This window comes from Pleurodeles waltl, chromosome 6, assembly GCF_031143425.1.
Source record: "Pleurodeles waltl isolate 20211129_DDA chromosome 6, aPleWal1.hap1.20221129, whole genome shotgun sequence".
Lineage (NCBI taxonomy): Eukaryota > Metazoa > Chordata > Amphibia > Caudata > Salamandridae > Pleurodeles > Pleurodeles waltl.
The window spans coordinates 1,662,828,682-1,662,848,431 of NC_090445.1; the positions used below are offsets into that span (position 1 = coordinate 1,662,828,682).

The 19,750-nt window shown below is 43.4% G+C and overlaps 1 protein-coding gene across 3 annotated transcripts in view; it reads right to left on the bottom strand.

Moving 5' to 3' along the window:
- GPSM1 (G protein signaling modulator 1) overlaps positions 1 to 19,750 on the bottom strand; it is a 581,170-nt gene that overhangs the window by 34,498 nt on the left and 526,922 nt on the right. For all 3 annotated transcript variants that reach the window (XM_069241618.1, XM_069241617.1, XM_069241619.1), the window contains exon 12: positions 2,545 to 2,692. In XM_069241618.1, the coding sequence (XP_069097719.1) occupies positions 2,545 to 2,692 (148 nt within the window). The remainder of the gene's footprint in view (positions 1 to 2,544; positions 2,693 to 19,750) is intronic.

The window sequence follows — 19,750 nt, forward strand, 5'->3', positions numbered from 1 at the left end:
GATAAAGTACAAACACATGTCCAACCCCAGCCAACAAAAACACAAATACAAACATTTTTGCATATCCAGCGTTCTAACACATATACAAGAACACATTCAAACTGAATTAAGGCATGTACAAACATATAACCAACCAACATACATAGAAACATATATCCAAATGTAACCACCATGATGCATACAGGCACATAGCCAAACCCAACGAAGGCACATACAAACACATACCCAGTCAGCCTTAAGAATGCCAGTCGTAGGCAGCTGGAGAAAAACCACACATTGGAAACTACACATCAAGCCACGATAAATTAAAGTTTCACGATAAGGATAAACTGCTGTTATTTTACCAAAACGAAAATGGCTTCAAAGTGGTCACTGGACTAGTAAACCTGGCAAAATATCCCTGTAATGGCTAGTTAATTGGGTAAAAGTGTAAAGGGATATTTCTGAAAAAACGGCAAAACAATGCCCTTAAAGCACATTTTCTAACTATGTTGTCTAGGAAGCAATAAGTGTTATCCAAAGCAGAGGTGAGACAATATTCTGGCACTCCAAAATCTTCCACGGTGACATTCCCAGCGAAAAGACCTGCATATAACATTGTATTACGTCCCATATGGCACCATGTTCCTAGTTGTATGTTTTCAATTTTCTCAGAAGTGCATTCTGGGACTCGTAGTCTGAGTTTAATTTGCATGAACCGATTCGCCAATCACATTCAAAACTAATGATTTGTAAAACGAATGTCCAGGACTGGAAAAGTTAGTCACTTGGTAACCCTAATATGTTTGAAAAAACAACAGTTCATAGCAGAATAATTTTGAACCAGTGGAACCATGACTTTCTGAAAAGTGTACTTAACACAACCAGTGACAACCATTCCTCATGTACTAAAATGAGTAACACACATCATACATTATGTCAAGAGATAAAGGCCATCAAACCAGTGTGATGGAGAACAGTCCATCAGGATTCATATATGCCACATGAGGTGACAGTCAGCCCCCATATCACGCCTCTGCCGATGACCGTCACTGCAGACATAGACCTACATGATGACGGCGTTCTGGATCTAGTGTGATATCAGAATGTCTAAAATATATAAAACATGTTTCACCCAAACAACATCCCCATCAGTGCTGTGTAGCTGTAGCAAAACTTCTGCAAATCATTTACTGTGTCACTAGAGGTGGGCGAGCCACTGACAACTCGAGCCAAGCTGGAGCACAAAGCCTGGCTTCTGCTCAGCCCGAGGTCCTGCTGGAACTTCGAGCCCATAACGAGCCGAGCTTTTATGTGGCTTCTGCCCTCTACCCGGGATGTGGTGTTACGGGCAGATCTGCTGACACAGGAACTCAAGAGCCAGATGTGTCTTGGCGTTGACTCGTTATCATGTGATTCAGGGCAGACAACTTAATCTCCCCATACCTTTAAATAATGCATGTGACCTTGTGTAATGTAACTAGTGCTTAGGTAAAGTGCTCGGTCTTTAGGGCGAGTTTCGCGCTTTATCTAAAAACTATAGAAAAATGCACTACGTGGTAAAAACAAAGCCTTAACATAAGGAAATACAGATAGAAACCCATTTACTGCCTGAATTGTACAAAGTGAACCAGAAAACCTGAATAAATCACAGCTTTTCCACGTAAAGTGTGTGATCTTAGGCAAATGTTTTATTTTGCCAAAACGCTTTTTTCTTCATTATCGCGTATGTAAGCGCTTTTCAATATGGCAGTTCGGACTACCAGTTGTACAAAACTATCACTTTTAATAAGTGCTTTTCAGCGTAGTGTTATAATATGCTCTTTTAATAGCAAAGTTTCCACATGTTAAAGAAATACACTTAATGGCCTTTGAAGAGACTTTATCATATTTTACGTGGTTGGTTGTATGATTTAAACAACACATATTGAGAGCGCTGGTCTCGTGCATGGGCTCTAAGATCCGAATCTGACCCTTGGTTGGGCTGTGGCTCGGCTCTCCCTGTTAATTTGTTTGCTCACCCACCTCTATGTGTCACACGACATGTTCACAAGAAACGTCAACAGCATGGCTGCCCGTCAGTTACTGCGCCATTGAGTGCCTGCTCATCATTTCATGTGTCCCAAGATTTCTGCCACTCAGTCACTATAACAACCTATGCCTGAACATTAGTGGCTTTGCCACGTAACGCGTGCCCAGCTATTGCTGTGCCACAGAATGCCTACTCATCATGTATTGTGCCCGGGTATTCTTGTCCATGAGTACCATGGACCACTTATGTATCATTTACCAGGCCTTACAAATATGAGAGCATTGGCCAATCACATAATGGTAAACATGAATATCCAACTGGAAATGTCAAGTTCCATCATTACACCACCTCTGTGGCAGACAAGTAAGATAAAAGAAAACAAAATAGGATTAAAATTGGTTGTAGAAAATGGACTTTGACTACATGTCTTGATGAGGGGCACTTTGGTCTGTCAGAGTGTCTAGTTGCAGTGCTCTTAGAAACATTTTGCATCACGTAAATGCAGCCCTCAAAAGTTTAGTGGTAGCACTTACGAAGGGTGGGCACTGGCGTGGTGGCAGATTCTCCCGTTCCTCCTGGGCTTTCCTCCAGCGAGCACCTCTGGTCATCCATTCGATTGCTCTGAAATTTACTGAGTAGGTCGAAGAAGCATTGCTCATCAGACGGCGCCCGCTTGATTTTCTGCAAAAGTAAAAGACAGCAGCACTCAATTAGCAATAAGGTATTTAGGTGTTCTAAATGGGTAGACAAAAATGTTATGTGACAGCGGCTGATGGATCTAGGCTGTACAGACTTCCATTTTGTTTATCGGGGTGGGAACCCAACACCGGGATCGCCAACATTTGTGCAGGTGCTTCTGTTCTAGAGGGAAGGCAAGGCCTTTCCAGTATTGGAGCTAAAGGTTGTATGTAATTTCACAGAAAAATGATTTAATGGAATACCATTACTGAGAAACCATTCCATCTAAATGGTTTAATGGAAATTTTCAGAATGAGCGGCATTTACCATTTCATAGAAACCAATTCATAGAAAGTCTTTTTTTTCTTCGAAATTGGCTTCTACATATCTATTTTTAAGGTGGAAATGAAATGCTTTTGGGCCTTTCTTCCAGAAACAATTTTGGTAAAGGTATTTATTTCAATCCTTTACATCAACGGACATTATTTTGGATTTGTATGTTTTACATTGTCGGGCAATTACTTTGTCTGCTTTTAAGTCGCTGATCCCTTACCACCCTTAAACACCAGCCACCTCTGCCCCCTAAAAATGTTTCCCCCTTGCACGAACTACACCAATCTCTGACCCCTAAACGGCACCCATCCCTCAACCTTTAAAGCCCTTTCTCCTCCTCTTTACCTAACACCTCTCACTACCACTGAGCTCCATCCATCCCTGAAACCAAAAAACCTCCTTCCAATGCCTAACCCCCATCCTAGAGCCCCTAAATTCCACTCATCCTCGAACCCTAAACAAAACCCTCACCACCCCTGAAAAGCACCCATTAATGACCTTTAGAGCTCCCCGGCAGACCTAAACTCCCTCATCTCTGAACCCCCAAAATCATTTCTAAATATAAAGTCCACCTATCCATGAACCTTTAAAACTCCACACAACCCTAAACTCCACTCATTTCTGTACCCTAAAAATCATTCAGCCTAAAAATCTACCTATAAGTGAACTTTATTAAAAACTCAACAGCACTAAACACAACCCATCTGTAAAAACTAAAACTAAAAAAACCTCAACACCCCTACATGCTACCCATCCCTGAATCCTATAAATTCATCACCACCCCTAAACTTCACTCATCAGTGAACCCTAAGAACTCCTCATGGCCCTAAACTCTGTCTACAAATAATCCCTAAAAAAAACCCATAGCCTTAAACTCCACCCAACCCTGAACAGAAAAACACCCTCATTGCCCCTAAAAACCCTCCATTCTTGAACCCTTAAAAACCTCATCTCCCCTCAACATCACCCATCACTGAACCCACAAAAAACCTCACTACCCCTAATCTTCACCCAAGGGTGGGATTTTAGATGTTTTCATAAAATTATATTTCCTTTAAAATGTTTCTCTTAATTGTCTATTAATTTGTTTTTCCTTAAAATTGTCTTTCATTGAAATTGGTTTTCCACATTTTAGTTTCCTCCAATGTGGTTTCTCAATTTTCGTTCGTCCATTAATTCACAAACATCAGGCTATACATATCCTGTAGTTATCGTGAACATCTAACAAGGATTCCCACTTCACAAGTCAATGGCAGAGAGCTCCACGTTAGGTCAAAAAGTGACATCAAACTGCTTGCACAGAGTTTTGGGAAGGGTGTGAGGCTCAGGGATTCTGTTGAGTGTTTGCCCAGGTTGGGATGTTCAAACTTGGCAGTACATAAAGCCCAGCTTTTGAATCCTAGGACTTTTTGCACAAGACTTCAGCTCCAGGGACCACGACCTGCCTGGGGGGGGGGCTGCTCCTTGTCCCTGGGGGGAGCATCGTCACGCTGCAGAGTTAGTTGCTCCTAGGACCCCTCATCTAGAACCTGCTGCCTACCCATCGTTTCAGGTACCCCCTTTAACATCAGAGCACAAACTGCACGGTGCAAGGGGCACAAGAAAACAAGGGCTGGCACAGGTTTCCGACTGGTATTCCCACCCCTTCAACAAGCCCAGAATGGGATCCAACATGCAGGCTCTTTCTCCTGTATTTTGTCCTAAATCAGGACCCGTACCTGCGCAGAAAGCTCTCTTGCTATTAGCATGCTGCAATGGGACACCCCATTAGAACAGGCCAAATGCAGCCTGCAGCCCCAATAGTGAGGCACCGTCAAAGGGGGTAGAACATCCTGTGATCAATTCATAAATACATATGCACTCAGTAGCCAAAGTTTTTTTTCAGGAGCCCTCCACCGGCCTTCCAGAATACCGTAAGCCTACTGCGGACTCCACCTCAGGTTTCTCCCTCCCACCACCCCACACGTCCTCTTCTGCACCTCACTCTTGCAGAGTCACCCACCCCTGCTTTCTCCTGTTGCCTCTCTTTCCAATCGTTGTCTTGAGTCTTCTTTCTAACTTTCTGCCTTCCTCTTTCATGCTCTGGTTAAAGTATGATGATAAAAATGAATCCTAATTCACAAAAAGCACTGAGTACATCCACTGCAACTTCCATAGAGCAAAGAACTCTTCAAAATCATCAAAGAATTGTGCAACCCTTCAGCTGCAACAAACAACATTACCCCTTCACTGGAACACTGAGACAAACTTGCAAACTTGTTCCTCAACAAGATTGCCAACATCTACAGAAACTTCAAACCCCAGCCCAAGGCCATCGCCTTTTTCAACCAAGACAATGACCCCGCTGCCACCACAAACATCTGAGTAACAGAATGTAGCCAGCTCACCCTACAGGACATGGTCTCCATCATGAACTCGGTCCACCCAAGGGCTCCAACCAACCCATGGCCTCGCCACATCTTCAGCCTAAGCAAAGCCAGAATTAGCCACGTGCTCAACACCTCGATTGCAACAGCCACCTTCCCCGAGGACTGGAAATATGCAGAAATCAACACCTTACTGCAGAAACCATCAGCAGAGCCCAGCAACTACTGATCGATCTCCCTGCTCTCATTCCCTACCAAAGTATTAGAAAAAGCCATCAACCAACAACTCTCCTTATATATGGAACAGAACCTCCTACTTGACTCATCCCAATCTGGATTCTGCAGCATCCACTGAACCGAACAGCCCTCATCGCAGCTCCAGATGAAATCCGAGCCCTACTCGACTGAGAAGAGACCGAAGCTCCGATCCTCCTAGTCCTCTCTGCAGCCTACGATACGGTCTCCCACCAATCACTCATCATAGAGCTGCACAACAAAGGCATCCAAGGAGCCACCCTCAGACGGATTGCCTCTTTCCTCACTGGAAGAACGTCAAAAGTCTGCCTTCCTCCTTTCACCTCTGAACCCATCTGTGGAGTACTCCAAGGATCATCGCTCAGCCCCACCCTCTTCAACCCTTATGACACCAATGGCCAGCATAGCAAAAACTCAGGACTCAACATCATATCCTATGCCGCCGACACAAATCATCCTCTCCGAAGACAACACAAGTACCAAGACCAATTTCCACAATTGCATGTCAGATGTCACTAACTTGATGAAGGAAAACTGCCTCACCCAGGCCCTCATCTCCAGCTGACCAGACTACAACAACACTCTACACAGGGATAGCAGCTCATCTCCTCTGATGATTATAGACCATTTGGAACGCTGCAACCAGACTTGTCTGAATCCCCCTAGACGAACCCACATCCCCCCTATCTCACGGAACTCCACTGGCTCCCTGTACAGAAAATATGCCAGTTCAAGCTTATGACCCATGCATAGAAGGCCCTACTCAACTCCGGTCCTGCCTACTTGAACCACTGTCTGAACTTCCATCAGCCTACCAGAAACCTCCACTCTGCATCCCCTCTCTAACCCTCCCAACCCGCATCTGACATATTAGATGTGTAAATCACTCCTCCTCCTACCTAGCAGAGAAGACATGAAACGAGCTACCCTTTCATCTACGGACCGCTCCATCTTTTCCAGAGTTGGCTTTTCGGCTCATCAACTGGACACTGTCAGTGCTTGAATACCGTCGAAGGTGACAAGTAGCGCTCTACAAATCTACTGACTGATTGCTTAGACAAGGAAAGAGCAGCATGCCACTGGCAAGCCGACAAGAAGTCAATCTGCCAGCAATCAAACACACCCCAATAATCTTCCTACTCGCATATGTTTAATAGTTTATTTTGTAAACATCTGTTATCAGCCAGTTGTGTACCACCACTTGTGCATTTGTTTCATTTAACTATTTTTATGAATCCTTCGCCATTTGAAAAGAAGTCTATCACAGCTGCTGCACCTAGGCTTTTAATTCGGCTTTTGACGTGTAATCAAAGTGTGTCAGTCTGGCCAAATTATGTTATCTCCTTAGTCTTTAAATTGTAAACGTGTTTAATGCAAGTAGGTAAAAACCAAAGCCTGTATTCCTCTTTGTATGCGTGCTGCACTACGGGAAGAAATACAAATATTTTACTTGTTATTCCGGTCTCGGGTAGGCTCAACATTTTGGACCAAACCCAGGTCTATAGACTTTAGTAAAGCTGAGTTTACTTCAAAATACATGGGTTGATACAAAGGAACTCCCATCTTCTACGTGTATGCCTCGCTGCCAGCTCTGAGCTGCTCAGCTCTTTTTTTTTATTTTTAAACAAATTCACGTAAATCAGGCTTTGTGTGGGCTTGTAAATACCAACATAGATTTTGTGTGAGGCTTCGCCAAAAAAGATGATTCGTCCCTGACAACAAAATCCTAGTGCACCTGGTGCCAACTTGACAGTGAAGTGTCTAGGACTGTCCCAATCACAAATTCCCACTACTCTTTTCCAATAAGAAACTGGATTCTGTGACCAGATTAAAAAAATAGTTTAAAAATACCTTGTTGTTTATGGAAAAGGAGTGCCCGAACAGCAAAATTGTATTTTGCCTGTGGCTCTTGAAATTATTGAGCTGGATCTGGTTCTGTTCCAGGGATTTTACTGTCATAGGCCAAGACCTAAAAAGCAGGTACATAAAAGTAATGCAATGCACTGCTTGCAATTCTTTGTTAAACCAAATTGGTAATGTCATTGATTTCATCCACTCAATATCATAGTTAAAAAAAAAAACAATCGATCATGCTTTTACACGTATTTCTTTAAATATTGTTTTGAAAGAAATGAATTATTGATGAAACTTGTACAAAGTAAACTATTATTTGGCTGCACTCAAATTACAGGAGAAGCCTCGTAAGGGCCCGACCTTCTCAAGTATAAACTTCAGCAATATCGGCCTCACTGTTTCCCTCTAAAAGCCACAAATGCTCCCGAGTGTGTAGAAAAAATCGACCTGATGCACAGAGTTTTCTTGCGAGGATGGACATTTGCTCCGAGTTGCCCAGGTTCGAGTGAAAATACAGCAAAAGATGAAACGACATACTAGGTAAAGATCATACATACATCATAATTCACCACAGTGAGAACCTGTATTAGTCAGTCATTGGTTACAGTGCTTAATTTGTAAATAAAAACATACCGGTGCCCAAAGCCCGCCTCTTAAACATGCAGCTGCTGCAATTAATTGTGAGAACACTGAATACTGAGGCAGCGTAATCCTGAAGCTATCTCGTGACCCTTTAATCCATTTTCAGCCACTCCCTGCCCCTTCAGCTCACTCTTGCAGCTTTCTCCTTTGTGAGTGCCTTATTCATTTTTCTCTTCCTCCGTCTTTCCCATATGCGTCTTTTGCTCGCAGTAAATGCTTGAGACAGAAAAATAAGTGCCGGCCCTCAAAAAATAAGTGCCTGTGCCCTGCACCGAAAACAACAAGCACAAATTAAGCACTGATTGGTTAGACCAATAAGTGTCAAAAAGACCTTTATTTCTTAGTGCTTGTATCAAGGGTGGTGATCTTTGCTTGCTCACAGACACTGGGTTCGTTTATGGTTACACATTTCCTAAACAAAGACACTAAATATATGACTCAAAATTGTGCAAACATAAATTACAACATAAAACACATTAAATTATATCCCCTCTCCTCATTCCGGTCATTCATGGATGCATTGCTAATATATACAACAGTCCATTTAGGAGGTAGTCATAGGATGGCAACATATTGGGCAGCAACCATGCCTCTAATTATCATTGTATGCGTCCACAAGATGAATCGTGAAGTCTGAGATAGCCTGACTCCTCCAAAACACAGATGTTTATGCGTTTCAGCCCTTTACTCGTCTGGGCTTCCTCATGACTTAAGGAAAGGTGAAATATCCCTTTTAAATGGGTACAATAGCATTACGCTTAGAAAAAGTGCCTCCAATTGATCGGCCACTTACTTATGTGCTTGTGAAAGTTCCCGGTCTATTCTTACAAAAAAGGGGTGAACACATAACCATCGATTTATCTTGTGCATCAGTGACCTCGAAAAATGAAAAGTTCTGACTTTGAAAGATTTTGAAAGATAAAAGGTCTGACTTTCCCAAGATGAACAAAGAATCCTAGAAGTACTCATAGTAATCTATGTTGGTTGTAGATTTCCATTAGTATGCACATTCTTAAATACAGGCACAGAGATTTCCACAAGGCTGGAAATTAGTTCTGCAAATTTGAACCAAATGTACATTCATGCATTTAAGGCACCTTTAGAAGGAGGTGTGACTTACTCTGGTTGTGCAACTAACATATTTGTGATTTCTAAGAGTAATCGAGGATTACTCCAAGAGTAAGTCCTACCAAATATATTTGTGAATTGGGCCCTCAGTTTATTCGTTTCTGCACTGTGGGGAGAGGGCTCAGCTGCCTTACGCTCTTATTACACATGGGGGTGTAAGAATCAGGCCTTGGCATGGAAGAGGATGAAAGTGTCCGAGACTAGACGGGGTTTGATCGTGAATTACTAAAAGGTAGGGGCACAGCACGTGGGATTACCATGCCTTGTAAAACAGACCCCAGGTAATCAACTACATTGCTTTGATTTGTACCACGTCTGTTGACATATTTTCTCGCTCTCTTGTATTGTATTGTAATAGTATTTATTTCTTGCTCACTTTCTGTCTCCCTCTCTGTTTACCTCTCCAGCCCTGCCAAGTTTGTCAATTACTTGATGTGGTGATCCAGATCAAGTTTTCTCTTTGAATCCTGGGACTTGTAGTCTTGTTTGATCTATTATAAAACCAGGACAGTGTCAGAATTCAATGGAAAATCCGGACTGGAGCAGCACATCAGGCATGGACCTGGGAAACTTGGCAGCAATGACTCTCGCTGATCTTGAACTCCTGAGTCAGAGGAAAGGAGTGCTGGTGTTGTTAGGCACAAACTATCTCATTCCCCGATGTACTTCTGGGTGCACTGAGACTCCTGGAGTAGAAGTCCCCCTCCCACCCCCTTGGGATGCTGAAAGTCTACATATTGGTGAACAGGGTGGTACCTGGGCGCTCCTCTCCAGACCTGGGAGCTTGCTGTCACGCACAACTGAATGCATTACCATGTGCTTATGGCCCCTGACAAAAATGTCAGAAGCGCCCAGAGGGCCCCGTATTATATTTTGGCCCCGGCCGTGCAAAAACATCGGACATGATAGTGTGTCTGCTGGGTGAACTTTATAAACTGGGAAAAAACGACTGATAGACCAACCTAACTGAGGGCGGTCGCTTCCCGAAGGGAGAATGGACGGAGAGCTGGAGCAGAGGGAGAGAGCTGACTGAGGGAGTACTTCAGTTTTAGGAGATTCTAAGCAAGCTCTTTGTGCATAGTTCATACGTTGTTAACGGCTGCCAGTGGGGGTCCTTCGGGTTTGTAAGGTCAGGGTTCCCAGATTTTGTGGAGCAAAAACTGGGACTGGTCAGACATAAAAGACGGACTAAAGTTTTTAGTCTCACTTGTATATCTGGCCTGTCCCGTTTTATTTTTTCTGCGTAGCCTTATAAATGGGCGTCTATACGTGTGTGTGTGTGTATATATATATATATATATATATAATGTGTGTGTGTACCCTGCGTGCCCCCAACCTGTCCCTCTTCCCCCATTCTCTCCCTCACTCTGTTTATTTGCTGGGAGTAGACAGCGGACTGTGTTGCCTGACAGAAAAGATACATTTCTATTATTTCAGAATTTGTAAGTGCCTGTGAAAGGAGATCATACCTTTTACATATGCTTTCCTAGATGATCTGGTCTTTGTCACAAAAACTGGGACATTTATTTTAAATTAAGAAGAGTGTTAGGACACTGGGCCAGTCCTTGGAAAAGCGGGACTTCTGCAGCAGCGGCTTCTCCGCTATGGTGAGGAGCGTTGCCACCGCCAGCACCAGCTGCAAAACTTTAAAAATAAAACGATAATAAATTATATCTCCAACCCAGCACTCTGCTGCCGTGTTGGAGAGAGCAGGTACAGGCTCCCAGCCTGGGAGCACAAAGCCAGGGAGCTCAGGCCAATCCTATTGCTGCTTTCATGCTGCCAGCAGCATGAGAGCAGCGTCAGGATTGGCCGCAGGGCAGGCTGGGAGCCTGTGCCTGCCTGCAGTACAGTGGAGAGCTAAGAGCAGCGGTGTCAAGGTAAGCTTATTTTACATCATTTTTTGTTTGTTTTTTTGTTCCCCGCCACTTTGTCCAGGAAGAATTCCCTAATGTTGTTGAGTACCTTCATCCAGTGGCCCTCATTCTGAAAGATCTGTGTGAAGTCTGAGCAAGGGTGTAGTACTGATGCACAACATCCACTAAGAAGGGACTTTCGCCTCCAGCTTGGAGACTTGGCGAGGCATGCGTAGTTTGAACAGTGCAGAGAAGCTGAGTGGTGTTCATCCATTGCAAGGTCTGTTGAAGGCAGCAGCACCAAGAGTAGCAACATGAATATTGCAGGGCGCAAGGCTTGTAGCAGTGCAGTGGATGATGGACTGTTTTAAGGAGTTGCTGGTCTGATACTTTCAGTTCAAATCATCGTCTATCCTACAGTACAAAGACTTGCGAACAAGAATAATTGCTGTCACTGCAAGTATGCAAGAAGGTACCCACCTTGAGGTGCCAACTGAAGAGGAGATCCCATCCACTCAATGACCCCCTTACTGTACACTCTGGTCATTGAGCCCCTAGACATGGCGGTGAGAGACTCCACCTGAAGAATAGCCTGGACACATATAGGGTCTCTCACACCTAATTTCTTTCTGCGCTGGGGTCTCCATGCACTATGTTTATTACCGAGTGGACTTACCATCGCCGGTAGAACTCCTGGACAAATATGGGCAGGTCTCCCATCCTTTGCAGCTAGGTTTGTGCTCTGTCGATACTGACGCACACACACATATGGACCACAGGCTTACTTTGTTAAGCCGATAGATAATATATGCAAAGCAGACAATTATCAGGAGCAGGGACTTAAAATAGTGAAGGATTGCTTGAGTTAATCTGACTCAACGAGGTCAAGTTATGACTAGCGAGACAGATGAGGGCCAAGGTCATACACGCTAAAACTGTGATGCACAGCATAGCTCCAGGATGCACGAGGAATAACAGGATATCTAAACAGGTAGATTTATGTACAATGTACCTGAATGGGAACCATTTCCATATCAACGGATATCCTGAAACTATTGAACCACCCAGCCCTCCTAGGTCTACCGTGGCAACTCATAAATTAATGTGAAAGAATAAATTAGAGTGATATCATTGTTTACAATTTAAAGTTGGACCCAGGGGAACAGAGGTCTGTCCTGGTAATCTTTAGAACACAGCATCGTTTGTTGACCTATCAGGATCGTCCCATATTGTGTAATTTCTGACTCAGCCTTTCGAGTAGTCCCACTAGGCCCTAGGTCTGGCTAGACTCACATCTGCTCAGTGCTAGGATACCTTCCTGGGTGATAGTGCAGTTTATAATTAACATAACATAACATATTCATGTTATGGAGTATTTGTCGCTGCAACATCTCCCCAGCTAATAGAGAAAATACACCATTGGTAATTTCACCCTCTTACAAAACAAATATAGCAATTTAAAAATAAAATAGATGCTGTGCTTTCATTGTGGCTGTAGTTGAAGGGGTGGGTACCATCACTCATGTTTAACATCCTGGACTTCTTACCATCAGACTATTGCCCAGAGCAAGAGAGAAAGGAGGATAAGGGAAGAAGGGGGAAGAGAAAGATGGGGAAACAGTGACAAAAGGAGACAGCACGGATCAAAAGAACCTGCAGGAGTGACATAAACAGACAGTGAGTGGATGGAGGAAGAAAGAGGCACGGGACTGAGTCATGATTAGGCATCCTTGGTTCTCCACCTTGGTCTGCCACAAGGAAGAAGTTCCCTTTGATTAAAGATGCTGCTGGATGCCACCTGGGGCTGCAGGTGATGTTATGTTCAGGTGTCTCTCTGTACAAAAGTAGATGCCACAAGCAAGGCGGGAATGCATAGTGTGTCATCAGAAGCCTCCAGGAGCCAATATTCTGATTTTGTGCCATCCAGGAGTGATGGAAGCTCTTTGTATTAGTTAGGGAGCTGGGACCAGTAATGACAAAGCGGCCAGGCTCTCATTTCTGAACACCCATGCCCATTTATCTCTGTTTCCATATACTAACAATCGCATCTTCTTGACTAAAGGAAACAGCACAGTGATGCAAGAAAAAGATAATGTATATGAATGTCTGCTGTCTAGAGCATGAGCACGTGGTTCTTCAGGATACCTCACATCAGACCTGGACGTCTGCCTCAAAAGGGCTGGTGGCAAATCAACGGAGAAGGAACAAGCACTGGTAATGCCAACAGGCGTGGCTTACGTTCATAGCCCCTCTTCAGTTAATGGTGAGTTGAGGCACTCAGTTACTCAACGTACATGCACTCTATAACTCATTCTTGCAGTCACGCATCCATTCATCCACCCACTGACTACAAATTCATGCACTCATGAAGCCACAAAAACACGAGCTTAACAATCAAATGCAATGTAAATTAAAAAGATACAAGTAGAACATTTTTAGAATGGTTTGTATGTATAGGATTATTACTTTATACCCTAAGGAGGGGGGTTTCTGGTAGCAGGGAACAAGGCTAGTTTGACCTTATATCACCCAGGCAATTTCCTGGAAGGATAGAGGCTGGTTTCAGCCTCATACAGAGTAGTGGTTGCCTGTTTGTCATTACAATATTTAAACTTCGTCGTTAGGCTCATCCTCTTATGATTCATTTACGGGGAACAAGCTTAGAAACAACATGAATTTGAAGTGCATCTGGCTGTATGCGACAGGGATCATCTAAGCTTGCAGGCTGGTTATAGCTCCTGAGGGTGTCAAGGTTGCCCGACCTGGCAATCGGCACTGCACCAGAGTGACTCAGTGGAACTCAAGACTGGTCCTGTAAGATGGGGTTTACTTACCTCCTAAGGTGGTGCTTGGCACAGCATGCTGCTCAGTTCATGTGCAATGCCTCCGTGGGAACATGTGTAGACATTTAAAAACCCTCTGCTTCATTCAAATATGCCCTTCTGCCCTCCACCAAATGCACAGAAAGCCTCGATCCTGAGTGGCTCATTCATCACAGCCACTTACCCAGATGCCTGAAAACAACCCACAGTACTTACCCTCCTCAAGAACCCTGCAGCAGACCCGAAGACAGGAGTCAACTACCAGCCTATCTCCCTGCTAACCTACCTGGAAAAAGTCATAGAAAGGAGCATAAACAACCACCTCAACGACAATCACCTCCTCAACACCACTCAATCTAGATTCAATCCCAATCACAGTACAGACACTGCCCTCATCGCGCCTTGGATAACATCCGGATCATCATGGACAGAGATGACACCACGACCCTTTTCCTACTGGACTTTTCTGCAGTTTTTGACATAGTTTCCCACCCTATCCTTATGAAATGACTTCACAAAGCCGACATCCAAAGACATGCACTTTGGTAAATTTGCTCCTTCCTGATAGGCCAGTTTGTGAGTCTGGGCCCATTCACCTCAGACGGCATCAACTTCTGCAGATTTCCACAAGGACCCTCACTCAGTCCCACTCTGTTCAACGCAGACATGACTTCATGACATCATTTGCGTCCATGAAATTAACATCATATCCTACGCTGACTACACCCAACTCATACTCTCCCTCTTTAACAAGACGTCAAGCACCCAGTCTAATTTCTTATGCTTGACCAAAGTTGCCAGATGGATGAAAACCCAGTGCCTCAAGCTCAACAAGGACAAGGCAGTAGTAGTAATCTTTGGCAAAGACACCTCTGGGACTTCGCCTGCTGATCATAGACCCACACCCCTTGTGGCAACCCACGCAAAGAACCGTGGAATAGTAACTAACAACCAACCCAGCATCAGTGGTCAATTGAATACAGTTACATCGCCTGCTTCCACGCACTCAAGATGCTCAAGATGATTTTCAAATGGCTCCTCACCAACACTCGCAGAACCATCACCCAATCCCTCATCACTTGCAAGCTGGACAATGGAACAAACACTTAATTGACCAGAAAACTTCAGATCATACAGAATAAAGTGTCCAGCCTCATCCCGACCTTCACCCCTGCACAAACATCATGCCAAACCTCAAAGAGCTCTACTGGCTCCCAACTGACACATAAGCTCCCTTCAAACTTCTCACACACACATACAAAGATTTACACAAAATTGGCCACACAAAACAACCACATAAACTTCCAAAAAATCTACCAGACACCAAAACTCATCTGGACTCCTACTCGCACACACCCCAGCACATGCAGAACCAGATCCGGTAGTCGTGCCTTCTACCTTGCTCCTAAAGCCTGGAACGTCCTGCCCCTGCACATAACAGCCTCCTAGCTTTTTAATTCTGCAAAAATTGGGGGACATGGCTTCTTACCTAAACCCAACACTTGATTGGCCCATACAGCTCCTGTTTCACCACCACCCTCCTGGCTGTGCACTATTAAAATATACATAACACTAGGCACTTTTGTTATGCAGGCCGGATGTAATGTGTGCTGTATTGAAAAATGTTGCCAGGGCTGCTTTGGGTTCCTAATCTGACCTGGGCAGAGGTTTCTAAATGCCAAAATGCAGAGTAGTAGCCTCTAAACCCTCTGCTTTTGAAGGCTAAAAACCTCTGTGGCAGCATTGAACAAAACACAGCAGACAGCTAATGTATTATTGGCTGTAGCCTGCCGAGGTGGCCTTTCTGGGTGGGACATCTGGATAGAAGGACTCAGTGGACTAGTGAACTTTGCATTGGGGGTTTGATTAAAAAAATTCATGGAAATAATCAAGTTAGTATGTTAAATGTATGTGTCAAATATACAAATGATATATATTGCACAAACGAGAAAAAGAAGCTTAACCCCACCAATGCTTTGCACATGTGCCATCATTAATGTAATCTCACAGGACGTAATGAATGAGATGGCTGTTGAAGTCGCTGTACACGACTGAGTTGGAAACTTCAGAAACTGCACGAAAAATCACCCCGGTCTATCGAAAAGGGTTTGATGTCATACTAAAGAAAGATTGTTCTCGACACAATTGCCACATAACAAGAACAGCAATACCAACATACCTAATATGACATCAAGGAGGCCCACACTGTCATATTTCCTGCAGAAGGTGCTGCACGTAGGTGTGAATATTCAAGTTTTGCATAAAAGATATGATAAGATAAGAGGAGATTACAGCAGTGGCAACTCTAGAAGTTCATTTTAGAGGGGTGGCACAAATTGGGCAGCAAATAAAATTGATAGGGCCACCTACAAAAGTGTATGTATGTATGTACGTATGTATGTGTATATATATATATATATATATATATATATATATATCTGTGTGTTTGTGTGTGTATATGTATATTACATTATTGAAAAGAGGTAAAATTATGTTATGGTTAGGTTTTGCAATGAGACGAGTGAATGTTTATAAAAAAAAAATATATAAAAAAAAAAATGAAATACACCAGTTATAGTTTACTCAACTAACTATAACTTGTGCCCCCATCATGCACTGCTTAAGACCTCAGATATTACATCGCTCATGACATGTTAAATTATATCATTGTTGACATCACTTATAATATTTAAATAACAACAGTGATGACATTGCTAATGAGATTCCTAAACAATTCTCACTAGGTTTTCCAAAGACAGCAGTAATATAACTACCTAAATTGTTGGGTGGCTCTTCAGCCATGTTATGCACCAAACCCTTGAAGATCACCCAACCCCTGATGTGCACAGTCCTTTGGCCAAGCACTGCGCCCAACCCATCGTGTATAGCCAACCCGCATGCCAGCATATATGCCCAAACCCTGCTGCACACGTCTTGTGCCTATGTGCTTAGGCACAGGGCCTGGCCTTTGGGCAAGCACTGCAGCCAACCCTGCATACGCTTATACCCTTGGCTGTGTGCTGAATGGGTTATTTTCGGCAGGTCTTTTACCCATCCCTCAGAAAACGCCCAACCCGCATTTGCGTCCCATTTTTTAAAAAAGTTGTCATAAGTTATGTGATATGAGAGGTCACAAGCACTGCATGATGGGGGTCCAAGTTATAGTCGGTTGACCTAACTAAAATATAGCTCATGTATTTCAGTGGTTTGAAAGGTTTTTTAACATTAACTCAGGTCTCATTCCAACACCTAACTATAACATCACTTTACCTTTAATTTTTTCAGTGAATTTCTGTGTTTTCTAACTTAAGATTTAAGTATTAACCTAACTATAATGTCACTTTGACCTTTGTTTTTTCAGTGAAATTCAGTTTTGTTTATCTTATTCTAAATTGGACAAATGGCCAACCCTTCACAAGCAGCCAACCCCCATCTGCCCCCCACCCTCTGCACACTGGCATTGGCGAATGCCAGGCTCTGAGTCTAACCCCGGCATACAGCCAACCCCCTCTATGCATGTCATTTGGCCAAGCGTGTCCAACCTGCATTGTCTTCTCAATTTACTCCCTGGTACTCGTGCATTACCTGCCAGCAAGCATCCTCCACGTGGTACCATGCAATCTTATTTAAAAAAAATAAAATAAAAATGTAATTTGTGCTATGCCTGGAACCGTGGTAACCCATTGGCTGATGGGAGAATATCCTCCCTCAGCCAAAGGGATTCAAGTATTTCTTTACATTTTCAGTACTGTACGAGCTGTGCACAAGTCCCGCAGTACACAACAGTGCAGATATCGCAGACTTTTCTAAGAGATTAGCCCCTTCATGACCACCCAAATGACCCTTTTAAAGACAGATTTTGCAAAAACTACTACATGGATTCAAACCAAATACTTGAAAGCATGCTTTCTGAGAAATGTTCTAACTTTCTGCCATAGGATGCCTGGAAACTTGAGACTGGTTGAGCTGTCCAATCCCAGTACTGCCTATGTTTGTGGATTCCAAAATGTAGTGTTTGCACCCGTTCAAAGAGTACTTCTACTACTTTTAGAGTAAACTGACCTCTATATAAATGGAAGTTCCCAATCCAGAAAGTGAACAACTTAAAACTCTTACTGACAAGAGAAACCAACCCAGACATAGCAAACCCAACTTAGGGTCCCCAAACCCAACTACCAAGCCAAGAATACATTTATTTGGGGAGGGGCCCCTCTAAACACTGCCCTGAATCCATGCCCATGTGAGGAGGACAGGCATGGTGTGGGGGGTTCGGGTGAGGTTCTAACAAGGGTTCATGTCCCGCCGGTGGGCTTCCACCAGAGGGTCCTGCCAGCAGCTTCTCAGCTGCTCCCAACAGAGTCATGAACATCTCCACTATCCAATTAAGTCTTTTTATTTCAATAAGACGAAGCAAAGAGCACAGACATGATTTCAAAGATAACTAGTCTTGACTCTCAAGAGCCAGAGGGGGGCAAGCTGAGAATGATGCTGTGGGTGATGAGCATGGACATGGGCAGCTCCCAGACATGTGAACGTGGAAGGATGAGGGACTGAATGAGAAGAAAACTGATGCGCATGCAGCATCAGCATCAAGTGGTGGGGGCATCAGGGGGCATTAGAGAGAAGGCCAAGGATGGATTCTCTATAGAAGGCCCCCCCCAGGATCTTGGACATCTCTACACTTACCTGGCAGTAATAGTGTACCAAGCTGGACCCGGAATCCGGACGGATTGTAAAGGTAGCCACTGAGTAAATGTTTTCATTTCAAATTCACTGAATATAAATCCTCAAAGTCCGCCATTGGTCTGGCCCTCCTGAACTTACCGTGGACACCTCTGCACTTACACATGAGCCTACCAGACTCACAGAGATTGCACTTATGTAGCACTTTGTCTTGGCTTCGTAAATGAACAAAACTGCGTTTTTCTTTAGTCTTACAAAATAAGCAAGAGGGGTCACAGATACGTTATTAACTAATCGAAACTTCAGTTATTTTTCTTTTTGGGCTCCATCTAGTATTTTTATTTTATCTTTTGGACATAATTAAAACAATCCCATTCCCTTCACAATTGATTCTCAGCGACTAACCCCGTTCCTATAGGGGGCACCTGGTGACCCTATAATCGTCACAACTAATGGTCATGTATTCCGTAAGAAAAGCCCCGTAATAATGCCACAGACATTATCATGTGTGATGCAATATGGACTGCCCTGTTTGATGACATCAGTATAGAATTAAGGATGCAAAGCTGTAAACCTGTTCTGGAAAGGCTAAACTGGTTTATGCGAATTACAGTCCAGTCAGACCGGTTTGCTCAGCTCATAGTGAATATAGAGTCATTTCTGATTTGATTAGGTTGGCTCTTAATGCACGTTAAATAAAAGATTTGTAAAGTTGCAGAGGAAACCTTGTTTGCATGTTTCTCATACATTGTTTAATGCTTTATTTAAAGCCCTGATCCATAGAAGTCGGCCAGGGACTTTGGATTGGTAAACAAAATTGGTTTTCTGTCAATTTCCTAATTAACTATATAATGTGTGGATGCTTGCGTATGTGTACATTTCGTACAGCAATATATAGGATAAAATATTCCCGGTTTTAGATTATGGTTCGAGTCTAAATCAAATTGAAGTCAAATCCCTAATGTTCCATGGTATTGTATTGTGTCACCTTGAAGTTACATACAATATCACACAAGTCATAGCGAATGGAATACAGGATGAATTTAGGAACCTTGTTTGAGATGCTACTAGTTAGGCAATAATCATGGTACACAGGTGGGTTGCGGGTCTCACACATTACCC